This window comes from Acanthopagrus latus, chromosome 1 (genome assembly GCF_904848185.1).
Source record: "Acanthopagrus latus isolate v.2019 chromosome 1, fAcaLat1.1, whole genome shotgun sequence".
Taxonomy (NCBI): Eukaryota; Metazoa; Chordata; class Actinopteri; order Spariformes; family Sparidae; genus Acanthopagrus; species Acanthopagrus latus.
The window spans coordinates 19472595-19485930 of record NC_051039.1 but is presented as its reverse complement, the minus strand read 5'-3'; the positions used below and the strand labels follow the sequence as shown (position 1 = coordinate 19485930).

At 38.8% G+C, this 13336-nt stretch overlaps 1 protein-coding gene across 6 annotated transcripts in view; it reads right to left on the bottom strand.

Annotated features, from left to right (window-relative positions):
- Nucleotides 1-7198, bottom strand: part of LOC119026376 (myosin-10) — a 59199-nt gene extending 52001 nt beyond the window's left edge. For 4 of the 6 annotated variants that reach the window (XM_037110723.1, XM_037110748.1, XM_037110739.1 and 1 more), the window contains exons 1-2: nt 7031-7198; nt 2235-2616 (exon numbers count right to left, since the gene is read on the bottom strand). In XM_037110723.1, the coding sequence (XP_036966618.1) occupies nt 2235-2579 (345 nt within the window). In that variant the 5' untranslated portion in view covers nt 2580-2616; nt 7031-7198. Of the gene's footprint in view, nt 1-531; nt 668-2234; nt 2617-7030 lie in introns of those variants that run through there. The other 2 variants (XM_037110764.1, XM_037110731.1) reach the window with 2 other exon arrangements.
- Nucleotides 7199-13336: the final 6138 nt, after the last annotated feature.

The window sequence follows — 13336 nt, the reverse complement described above, 5'->3', positions numbered from 1 at the left end:
GCTACAACTACCTTGGTCACAACCTAAAATACATCACATCAATCACACAATGGTTAAAGGTTATATCCAGCCACAATACAGAAAAACACTAGGAAAAATATATAAACCATCAAAGGAGATTATTCAGTTTAGATTTTCATTCTGTTGGATAGTGCCATTCTCCTATAATAAAACTGTGCATTGTGAGGTTCTTTATGAGTATATTTATCTAATAGAGGTGTGCATCTCTCCCTTATTAGACTATTCAATGTGAATCTAGATACATGGGCTATGATACGATTAAGGGACAAATCATTTTATTATGGAACAATTCGATATGATTAGATTCTGATACGGTTCAATTCAGTCTGGTTTCGGTGCGATACCATACAATTTGATGAAATTCTTTGTTTCATGTTGACTTTAACTTTATATTATACATCAGAATAAATCTATAATCTATAAATGTGGCATTGCTTACCTTCAAATTGACTTACTATTACGTATATCTTTATCTTAGTCTTATTATACCTCAGTGTATAAATAACACACCTGTTGTCTCATCCTGGATCTGAGGAACAACTATCCTGCTGTCTGGATCTCCTATAGTAGGGTCTCTCTGAGCTGGATCTGTCTGCACTGGACCTCTTTGAACTGGAAGTCCCTGACTGTCTGTATCATCTGCTTCCTAGTAATAATCAGTGTATAAAATCACACCTGTGATAAACAACAAGTTAAGTGTTTACTACTGATAACAAACTCAAAAGTTGGATTGACTCAACAGTGTGCACGATGCAGCAACTGTCAGTAGACGGTAAACAGTGTGCAGTAGGCTCATCTGCAACAATTATGATAATCAATTACTTGTTCAGTGATTGTTTTGCAAAATTCATTGGTTCCAGCTTCTTATGTGTGAGTATTTGCTGGTTCTCCACATCTTCTTTTGTGACAGTTTATAGAATAAACGAGTAACTGATCAATCAAGAACATACTGTAATAGTCATATGTATCAATAAGACATAATAATAATTATCAAAAAGTACCAAAGAAATGTAGGGAATCAGAACATATAATGGAGAAAGTGCAAAGTGGGTAAAATAACAAATTAAAAATGCTAATGCACAATGCTCTTGGAATAAACTGAATATCACGGGTGCTTTGAATCCCAATGGACTAAGAATGCCAGTGAGTGGATTCCTTCCATAATTATTCCACTGAGGGACATAATGCCATTATGCTGATTGTTTGATGGGCCATCTACTGAATGATGACAGTGATGTAATCATGCCTCATCAACGCAGAGAATACATTATGTCTTCAAAAACCTTTCAAATTCATGACATCATCCATAAAATTTCTTAAGCTCCATCTCAATAGCCAAGGCAGAAAACCACAAAATACTTTTAACAGCAGCTCATTGCCTTTAAAACCAAATATAATCCTCTGACCTAAAAGGAAAGAAATGTATGTACATGTAAGATGTAACTTATTTTAGACAATCTCCTGATATTCCTTTATAAGAATATCTTAATGAGTGGAGAGATGTTCTACTTTCTATATCCTAACAATTTAACAAATGTTTAAAGGAGCAATTTGACGGAATAAGGAAACAAACCATCCTTTTCACAATCTGCCCAAAGTGAAATCTAGTTTAGCCAAGCTCATTTCTGTCTTTGTGACCAGGCCTCTGAGTGTGAAGCCCTTGGCCCCTGCCTCCTCCCTGGAGTCTCAGGTGGCCTACAAGCTCTGAGGCTGGGCTATTCCAGGAATGCATGTCACTAAGTGGGTCATAATCACAGGGGAAATCGGCAGCTTATGTAGGACATGATGGCTTGTTCATTGAAGGAAATGTGTTTCTTAGTCTCTTGAATTCGGAGACTCAAGTGTAAAATTCTATGGACAGGATATGGAGATGTTTTAGAGAACAATTTACTTATATTTTACATTGATGTTTGTCATGTCACCACTGTTCATTTTAACATTACTTGCTTCCAGTTTTAGACAATATGAGTGAAGGAATATGGGAGTAATCCAGTAATGTAGTAATGGACTCTACATTATAACTCAATATCCACTGACATTGCTTCCCAATGCATTACTTCATGTAAGTCAAGCCAGACAAAGAAGATATGTATCACTGTACCAAGTTAGTATTTGTTGTGATAAATCACTATGATGAAATACATCCTAATTTTTATTTTTAAAAGTAGAAAATAATGCTTTGAAGTTGTTATGGTTAACTGATAAATACTTACATATATGAGGCCGGAGTAGTAACGGTCTTTCAGGTTGTGAAGCACAGACGCTTCATTCAGGCAGGTCAATTCAGCCATATCCTCTACTTTACTGAACTTTGGTGGGTTCATCTTTTGGATGTCATCCTTGTTGACCACTGCCTTCTTCCCATTCTCTGCCAGCTCCACTACCACCTCATCACCTCGCTCCTCGCGAACACTGGCAGCCTCGAAGCCATGGCGCTCTGACGGGATCCATACTAGCCTCTTGGCTGTCCAGTCGGCCTGTGCAGCCGGGTTGTAGACCACGGCACGGTCCACAAAGAGGTACCGCTCCGGGTCCTCTTGCCCGCTCCTCTGTGACATTGCTGCTGGAACCCAGAAGCAGAATATTCAAGGTCACCTGTAGGGAGGAGAGAAAGTATGATGATTATCTGAAATACAAAAAAAGCTACAAGTGAAATGGACAGATGAGATCCCCACTGTGACTAGGGACTTCTGTCTTCATCAAAGAGTCTGCATCTGCAATTGATCAGAACAGATTTTTGTGTCCAGAATCTATTACAGCGCTGCGTTACCAACACAGAAGCATGAGAAATTGAGATCCATCGTCTCCCCCTCCAAAAAACCACCCTGTTAAGCCACAGAGCAGACCATTTATTTAGAAAGATTGCCCACGGACTGTTGTTCTCTGTGTTGTAACCACTTTGATGCACTTCCACCTCTCTGGTTTTGATGCTGCCATTGTGTGTCACATTGCAACTGACAGAATCCACTTTGTCACTTTGTTGAGCATCTTAACTGAGACATATCCGAAATCCGATTTGTATTGCATTTAAAAAATCCTCGGACTTCCAAAAAACAATCTGGATACAAACTGGATATGCGAAAAAATGCATTTGGGCTGGCAGTGTTAGACTTGTCATAGGAAAAGCTCAGGTGTTACTAATATGACAAACAAAGGCTCTGTTTAATCTAAGTGTCCTTGTAAGTCCCAACAATGAGCAAGTATGAACAATACCAGTACCTTGAAACTAAAGCAACTAAATGGAATTTAGTCATCAGAAATTGCATAATTTATATCATTTATTTTAAGCTTTTCCAGCAGTGTCATGCCTAAATGTTTTTGGTGAAAAAATCCCACCTATGTAACATTAATATTCTAACGCTGGCCTGTACACAATTGAGAATTTTTCATGAAGTCACCAGTTTAGGCTAAAAAGCAGATTTTTCAACACAGTAAAAAAGTGTGCAACCTGATCATAGATCAACTCTAAAATCCTGATGTGTGATACTCAATGACACTGGACAGCAGTATCGGAGGTTGTACCTGCATCTGGATCCAAAGTGGTTTAGCTGACTGTGCTAACTTTCAGCATCAGAGCTGAAAGCATCAAAGCATTTAACAGGAATGAATTGCCCTTTATTTCCATCTCCTTTCTCTATTTCCATTACAGTAATGTAATTAGGTAATTAGGGAGGGTTTGTACAGTTTACAGCGTGCCATTCTGTCATCATATATTGCTCTGTGTAAAATGAAGCAGCTTAAAAAATACAGACTAGGGGCACCATTTAGCTCAATAGGTACAGCAGGCATCCCATATGCAGAGGCTTTGTCCTCTCTGCGGCAGCCCCAGGTTTGAGTCCCACCCTTGGCGCCCTCTGCCGCGTGTCACTCCCCCTCTCTCTCATCCTGTTTCCTATCATATCTTCAGGTGTTTTATCAATATAGACAATAAAAGGACAAAAAAATATTTTAAAAATACAGACTACCTTGGGGGCTGCACAGTGGCCCAGTGGCTAGCACTGCTGCCTCACAGCTAGAAGATCGCCGGTTCGCGTCCCGGTTGGGACGCCTGGGATCTTTCTGTGTGGAGTTTGTATGTTCTCCCTGTGCAAGCGTGGGTTTTCACCGGGTACTCCGGCTTCCTCCCACAGTCCAAAAACATACTGAGGTTAATTGATTATTCTAAATTGTCCGTAGGTGAGAGTGAGAGTGTGGTTGTTCGTCTCTATGTGTAGCCCTGCGATAGACTGGCGACCTGTCCAGGGTCCAGGGTGTCCCCTGCCTTCGCCCTAAGTCAGCTGGGATAGGCTCCAGCCCCCCCCGCGACCCTGCAGAGGATTAAGCGGCGTACATATAATGTGTACAGATGATGGATGGAGACTACCTTGGGGATTTCCCCTGCTTTTGACTCATATCATTGATGTTTAAGGGCCAGCTCTATCTGAATGAGAAACTTGAAAGAATCCTCTATCAACATGTACTTTTATATCACTTTTATATGACAATACATTTTCGGTAAAAACAAATGGGTAACATATCCACACAGGAATGGTAAACCCGATGCAATCATATTAAAAAATCCAATATTGGTTTAGAGCAGGTCCTGTTCCTCAATTTGAAAACTGACCACAATAGCCAAATTATAACCAATGATCCTCAAGAGATAATCTCGAATTATTTATCTGTACAAATATGTATTGTGCCATATCGCCAAGCCCTAATACCAAACTACACAGTCTAGATCTAACTGCGGTGTGGTAGCACCATGACTAGTATTTTGACCATTTCAGGTAAGACATTGATTTAGACAAGCTACAATCAATACAGCTGAATGTTGAAGCTGATGGTAAAGTGCTTTGGGAATAACATAGCTTCTCTAATGACCGCTACATGCTGGCTCTAAGAAAAACTCAGGCTGTGTTTTACCGGAATCCTTCATAAAACAGACAAAATCGTCATAGTTCTTGCAGTTCTTTCACTAGTTTCTGCAATCATTTCTGTCACCAGTTTGCCTTATGGAGCATTATTGTTGTTTCATTGAGGATAAATTAAAGTTAAATGACAAAAAATGACAAAATGACAAATAACAAGTGTATTTCAGGGCATGTCTGATTAACTGACAGGTGTCAAAGCTGGTCACAGTCATCCATGGCCGTTGCTGTTTGCCTGTCATCACTCAGTGATTTGTGATGATTAACCTTACATTAAAGTACAGTACTACAAGTGGAATAATGTAAGTCATCTGAGAACCCTGTCCATGAATATGTGTGTGTATACAGGAAATGTACAAATCTTGTAAAGAAAAAAAAGGCGACTGAGCATAAAAACACAAGACTTGTGTCTCAATCAAAATTAATAGCAGATCCTTCTAAATCATCATTTCTTGTGCACAGTGACAGAATGAGCATGAGAGGGAGCACCTGTTACGTGGATGTCTTTATCTGGCGAATGAGATAAATGTATTTTTGTATGATTAATTTGCTGTATTTTCTTTGCTTTAGCTCTGCATTTTTTCCAGAGGGAGTTGTTTAGCCCACACAAACTGTTGTGTGAGCTTCAAGCCTTAACACCTCCATCCCTGTGCAACCCACATGAACAGTTACTTCACCATTTGAGCATCCTCAACAGTCAATGGAAACCCTGGTTGTGTTGTGTAATAAAAAGATCAGGCAGGAATTTAGTTAGTATCGTAAGACTTAAACTATTGGTCCAAAAAACAACCAACCTGAGCGTGTTTTAGAAAGCTGTGCTCTCAGATTTTCTGTCATTTTATAGGCCAACTGAATAATCAACAAATTACTTGACTGATTAAAAAACAAGTGGCACTTTTCACCACTGCCATACAGTTTACAGAGAAAATGATGAATTAATTAGTAATTATAGTAATCATTAGTTGCAATCCTACATGTAATACAAAATTAGAGGTGAGTGCTTTAATACTTCTTTATCCTTGAATAAAGAACATAATCACAGCAATCATTGATAGTAATAATAATAAAAAAATAAAAAAAAATTAAAAAAAGCATACACTTCCACTGACAGACAGGACAGAGCCACTTTGTAAAAGTCGGCACTTGATGCCCTCAGCAGCTGATGCACGGACAAGTCATGACACAAAAGCACCACTCCAGCCTGCTTCTTATTAATCTGAGACAAGATCAGCTGGTGCATGCTCAGAGATATTTAACCTACAATCAAGTCCCACGCTTAAATCAGGCGCTGGTTAGAAACGAATGTGGGTCAGGTCAAGGGATGGGGGGGATCAGTGTGGCTGCTGGCTGCCGTGTCACTGCATCCCCTGACTTTAAGCTGGGAAAAATAGTAACTTTCATCCCGCCTTTAGCGCCTTCCCACGGGGATGTGCAGCACAATGTACCTCTGCTGGGTCATTTCAACAGAGGAGGGTCAAAAAATTGCAGTTAGATACGACAATGGAGTAATATTCCCCGGCTGGGCCAAACAGCTGCATCGGCTAGGTTAGCTTGCTAACGTTAGCTCAAAGTTGGCGTGCTGTGCTTCATTTCCAACCCGCCCGGAAAGATGCCTGCAAGGACTCGACAGCTCCGATAGACCAAATAAACACAAGTGCGGGAATATATTAACGTTAGCGCTTGCATTACTTTACGCAGATATAAGGTAGACTAACATAGTGTAATTTCTGTGCAAAGGAGAGTTTGAGGGATGAACTGAGCTGTCTCCTCAGGCAAAATCCCATCATGGGTGTGGGTGGCTCAAAGACGTCTGGGTGGGGATAAAAGCAGGCGGACAATGACCACACCGAATCACGATATCTCCTCAAGATGAAACTTCTAGAACAGATATATGTAACAAAACATTCATTTAAGATTATATAAGACTCAAACAAATAGCACGTTGGCTCTGCGGCGCCGGCTAACATTAGCAAAGCTGATGGTCCTCCATCATTGAAAAGTCATGGCACAATAATCCGCTAGCTAACGTTAACGGTTACTGTTGCTAACTACTTACATCTCAATGAAATTACCGACCCGGGCTTCTCTGTTGAACTTACCACACACAGATGAGAAACCCCGTCCAGGTGTTTATTGGTGTCCAGTAGATAAATTAAATAATCCTCCAATCCGTGCTAAAACAGTCCCTTGTTTCGCCCGCTCTCTCATCAGTGGTACTCCCCCACCATCCAGCACCCTCTCAACCGAACTCTCGCCGGCCGGGGAGGCTGCACCGCACCGCAGCACTCTTTTTTGGGCGACGCCCATTTAACAAATCTGGAATGTGATTGGCTATCAAATTGAGAAGCATAACCGCGATTGGTCGGAAATAATTTCCATCCCCAAACTTTGATAGTTGGCGACTGACGCCCAACATATCAACACCTGCAGACCGGTGGATGCTGCTGCGGCTTGTAGGACATCCAATCTGTCATTCATGTTACTGTCACATTAAAGTCATCGTTCGTTTAGTAGAGTCAGGATTTCACTTTCATATAAATACATATAATGTAACTAATCACTGAATCCTAGAAGTATTGGGTCTTCACATTTATCTTCTTTCATTTCATTGCAGTTTTGGCTGCTTTCTGTTCACTGTACTGCTTGATGTAGGTTAATATATTTAAATTTGATTTGTAGTGAATTTATTGTTTTCTATTTAAAAAAAAAATGTGTATAGCCTTTTCCTTTTCTGTAACTTGTAAGTTCCCCCTGGGAATAATATGTTATGTTAGCTTATCTCTCCACTTATCTAATTTGTCTTTATGATCTATTTTTTTCCTATTTCAAATAAGGATATACAATATCATGCTTTTTTCTTCTTTTTTTTTTTAAGAAAAAACTATTTGTAAAGCAATCAACATATATCATGCATTGATGAATAAATGATCTGTTATCTGTTTGCTAATTCAGACTGGAAACACATTTTATTGTGTTGAAATAGTGCCCCCTGTTGCATAAATACAGGCATTACTAATGCTGTGCCTCCATGTAGCATGCATGATAATGCAGAACAAGAGCACATAGATAGTAGATGTTATAAAAACCTGAATGAAATATGAGTCCACAGAGGAAGGCCTCATAACCTGGCACTAAAATCAAATAATTCTCAGAGTAACTTTACGAGAAATGACTTCCATTCATTTTTGTCACCGTTTACCAACTGATCTCCACTGGAGTCACAGGAGTGTGGAGGAAGAGGAAGAGGAAGAGGAAGAGGAAGAAGAAGAAGAAGAATTTGTGAAATATAGACAGAACTAAACAAAACAAGCATTTATTTCTGTATATGTTTGTTTAACTTTTTTTTTATTTCTTTTTATAATTTCCTTTTTCTTGTCCTTATTGGTTGTAAATGCAGGAGGCAGGAGAAATCTCACCTCAAAATCACCTCCCTTCTGACCTTTGACCTTACATCAAATCAATTCCATCATTGGTCAGTTCATCATTGTCTTTGCATCTTCTTCCTGGTCCCTTAAGTTAGCACAGGTACACCTTTGGTTACATTTCATGTGGAGAAATTTCACCTCAAAATGATGTCCAAAATGAATGCACTCTGGAATGCAGGAGGCATTCACAACATTAGGTTTTTCTGCACATGGAATTCTTTCTTTTTACCACTGTGATGGTAACCAGGTTGGTCATGGTAACGGACTGTGAAAGTTGGTTTAATAGTGATTTTAGCTGAGGTTCACCTCACAAGACTCTCATAGTTTCTACCATATCATCATTTGAGTGATAGCAGTTACTGTTTGGTAGGGAGAAGCATGATAATGTGAGGTGAGCCTCAGCTGAAATCACTGTTAAATCAATCACAGTCTGTTACTACAACCAACCTGGTTACCATCACTGTGGCATCCGAGATCAGCGGAGCCAACACAGAGAGAGACAGATTCAATACATCAATGAGTCAATTTAATACACACACAGACACACACACACACACACACACACAAAAGCAGTCAAACATGACCACACATACACAGCCGAAAATGCCACTCACATGCACACAAACACAAACAGTATATTTCCCAACATTTTAACTATATTCAACTATTATCTGTTTAGTTCCTGCACATATGAATAAGTCAACACTGTAAAAACACAGGACTTAAACTCCAGTCTTCTGGGTGGCTGAGCTATGTTGTACATTTAGCCACTTCTACCTGCTCCCAAATAGTTATTGCTACATCATGTTACATCATCTGACTTTCTGGAAGAAAGGTGGAAAATTAGCCTGTAGAGCTTTCAGCTCTTGATTGCAGAAACACCCTTTATGCTTGTTTTAAAGCAAATAAATAAATACATTCAGGCTTTAGCAAGACACATCTACCTGATGAAATGTATTGCCAATGGTTAGAGATTTTCTCCCAAAATATTGGCTTTGAATTCAAATCAGCAGTAGGCAGGTTGCCTAGATGTGCATTTTTTGTAAATGACAAATTGACTTTTTTGAGATAGGCATCTTGTCTTGCCACAGCTGGGAAAACACAGGTGTAGCTAATTACAGTTGGATTAAGCTCAACCATATGCTGTGAAAATGGGAAGCCCAAAGAGATTGCAGTCATTAACATAGCTAATTGAGCCCACATTTTCTCAATTATTATTTGCCAATTAGCATCTTACCCAAAGTGTTTCTTGTTTTCCATTTTATTTGTCTTTCTCTTCGCATGTGATCAATTTCTCACTGTATGTTATTGACTGTCTTTTCTTTTTTAAAAGAATGATGGATAGTTTTTTTTTATATAAATAATTCCTTCAATTAATGCCATTGTGTTTCTACAACAAATGATTTGATGTAACAACAACACAAAGTCCCCAATTCTCCTGCAGCTCTGTGCATTGATTTGTGTTTTAAGGTATGTTACTCATTTAAATGGTGGCTCTGCGCAGACTCTAAGTGGCCATAAGATGGAGCCAGAGAATGGCTCTTCAAACTGAAGTGTTGGGGTTGCTGTGATGAGGACCACTGGGAAGGTTGGGCCTACCTCTGATTGCAGATTGAAGATAAATGATAGATTGTGCTCAAGGTGCCCAGATGAGGTTTGGTGTTTCACATGTTTTTTTTTTATCTGTGGGAAATCAAACCAGTCATTGTCTATGAAGATTTTCGATCATTTAGGTAAGTCTGATTGACGAGTATGACTGAGTTTGTGTGGCTCAATGTATAAGCAGAGCTGGTTAATTATCTCATGAATACAACTGATGGTCAAGTACTTCTGGGAATCCAATATATGCTAATTACTGCAAAGCACAACACTGGGCTTGTGGACACTTAGTCAGGTCTGAGGCATATTGACCTGTTAGTTGGTTGACTAATGATAAACATTTATTTACTTTCCTATAAACTGAGTTAAGATACAAAACAGAAAATGTAGTCAGCAGTAAACACAAGCTAGTTGGGTGAGCTAGCCCGATGCTAGGCTAAATGCTCCATGTGAAATGTCACAGATGTAACCTTAAAGGGGCTGTATGCAAGAATTTATGTTTAATTCATGTTAAAAACATAAAAAAAACAACCTTAAATTGTCGACAGAATGTGTATTAATAGCCATTTCGACATTATGATGTTTATGTATTGCATCCCAGAGATATCTGCTGAAGTCAGCATGATAACCAGCTAGCCCTGACCTGTCCCAAGTTACAGTGGGTGACTTTAGTGATATGCTGCCCCCCATTTGTTGACTATGAATTTGACAGATGACAAATTCTTACATACAGCACCTTTGATTATTATTATCATTATTATTCCATCATTGTTTTTTAGTTGTAGTAGTAGCTGTAGTATTGCTATTACCATTATGTTTGCTTGTCTTTTGACAAATGATGAATGATCATTGCCCCTTTGTGCAACTTTAAGATCTTAATACCTTTTGATTGTGACTGACCTTTTAACTATATTTCATTCCATGACTACGCATTTTACCAGTTAAATACACAAAGGTCTGCATGATTTTCCTTGTAGCTTTGTACATTTGTAAGGCATCTTTCAAGTTACCTTTTCAGCTGGTAACTGAGAGTAGCAAATAGCACATCTTAGCTTAAGCTACCTTTGACACTTTCTTTTAAAAGTGGATCATCATACCATTTTACCTTACATGACCTTATTTGACAAATACACTGGCAAACACAAAATTACCGCATGTTAGACAGTAGAGGGCAGCAACGGTAAAGGTAAAGCTTCGCTCACCTCCAGCTTGACAGAACCAGTTGAGGTTACTAGTCCACTTGCCAATGCATTTGTTAATCACATATTCATATATATGGTAAATGGATTCGCATTTCTATAGCACATTTCTAGTCTACTGACTGCTCAAAGCCGCTTTACCACAGTTGTCAGATTCACCCATTCACACACACATTCATACACTGATGGCAGAGGCTGCCAAACAATGTGCCAACTGCTCATCAGGAGCAATTTGGGGTTCAGTATCTTGCTCAAGGACACTTCAACACGCAGCTAGGAGGAGCTGGGATTCGACCCTCTGATTACTAGACAACCCGCTCTACCTTCTGAGCTGCAGCCACCCCATATATACAATGCTATACTTAACAGATGAGTTGTATGTAACACATCAAAACTATAACTTATTTGGCTTTTAAACTCATGAGAGTCAAACTGATTTGTGTCAGGTCTGAGGTGTAAAAATTGTGATATCTTCCGTCTTTGCTGTCCACTGGTCCTCATATACTCTCACCCTGTGCTCACTCACATTATTACTTCATATATGACCAGTTATGGGTTGCCACACGGATCAGTCACTAAATAGTAGACTGAGCATATTAATTTTTCAATCTTATCACAAATACAGAGCACTGGCATAGCTTGACTGACAGATTCAAGATGTCTGAGTGAGTAATTTTGTCTTGTCTTGACGAGTGACAGAGTGACACCCTTTGGTGTGGTGCTTTCTGCAAAATGCTGTGACAGCTCCATCTCTCAATTGTTGGCTTCTCCAGTCGCCTCTGTGGCATAATAGACCTGTCATCAGCATCGTCCTCCACCATCCCTCTTCTGCTTTTGTCCAGACAGCAGTTTATCAAACATCTCCATATTTCCACCCCCCCTCTTTTTTTTTTTTTTGAAAGCACAGATGAGGAATGTCAAATGTGACGTTTTCAATACCACAGTGCCAGACTGGATAGAGATAAATGTTTGACCTCCCTGGGCACTGTCTTCGGTTTTCTGCACAATAAATGAATTGGTGTGTTCTCTTAGAACTCATTCGAAAATCTTCATCTTAATATACAATTCTGTCTGTTGTCGAGTTCTCATTTTATTCCCTGGGGCAAAATGATCTCAACAATTTCTAAAAACAATTGATGTTGCTCCAAATATTTTCCACCGTATAATCCAGTGTCATTCATATTATCTTTTAGCCTGTCCTTTGTCTAAAGAAAGCAGTTTTTTACTGGAAACAGCTGTGATAGTCTGAAGTCTAGAAGTTTGACAAATAATTTATTTATATATAAATAAATACGTTTTATAAATATGTGTAATGTAATGGAAGATAGAAAGGGCTGAACACAAAACACAGGATATGTAACCTTTGTAATGACAGTTGTTTTGGAGATGAGTATCAGAAAGTGTGGAGAAAGGTACCCTCTTAAGCATAGTTTAAGTTAATTTTAAAAAGCTAAAAGCTATTTGTAAACTAGCGGCTGTTTTTGAATAATGTATCTTGTTTGTTTAAATAATGTTGAATTTTGGCCATGCTATGTGCAATATTTTTGTTATTGTATGTCCTGTTTGTGCACCATACCATGTGATCATTGTCTTGAGTCACATAAATAAATTAAATCAAATGAAATCACATGAAAAATCTTAAATAAGAAGAAATTATTGAACAAGAATTAGATCTTCTGTAGACACAATTTTGTTGTGAGTAATGTAATGACATTTGGGATTTATAAAAATGTTAAGGCTTATAAAACAATGACATATTTTGATCATAGTAGCCAGTGCTCGGATAGTAATTGCATTCTGATCTATTTCCTCTCCTTCCCCAGGTTGTCCTCAGCATCCTCTTTACCAGTCTGCAGCAATGTCCAGAGAGAGTTTGTGGAGAAGCAGAGCCTTCTCATCATGGCAAACTGTATATAAACTTTGTCTGTACAAAACATCTCTTTCTAAGGCTGTGCCATCTGACCAATGCAGCTGCACCTCTTCAGCACAAGTAGCTATAATTTCCTTTTTTCCCTAAATTTTTATTTGGCTTCTTGGCATTTAAAAAATATTGCCAAAGCATGCAAGGGAAAACCGTGGATAGAGAAAAAGTAAAAGAAAGAAAAAATATTAATTATTAGTTATATCAGAAAAGAATTATCAGAAATGAACATTTTAAAAGATCCTTACATAATCTGGGTAT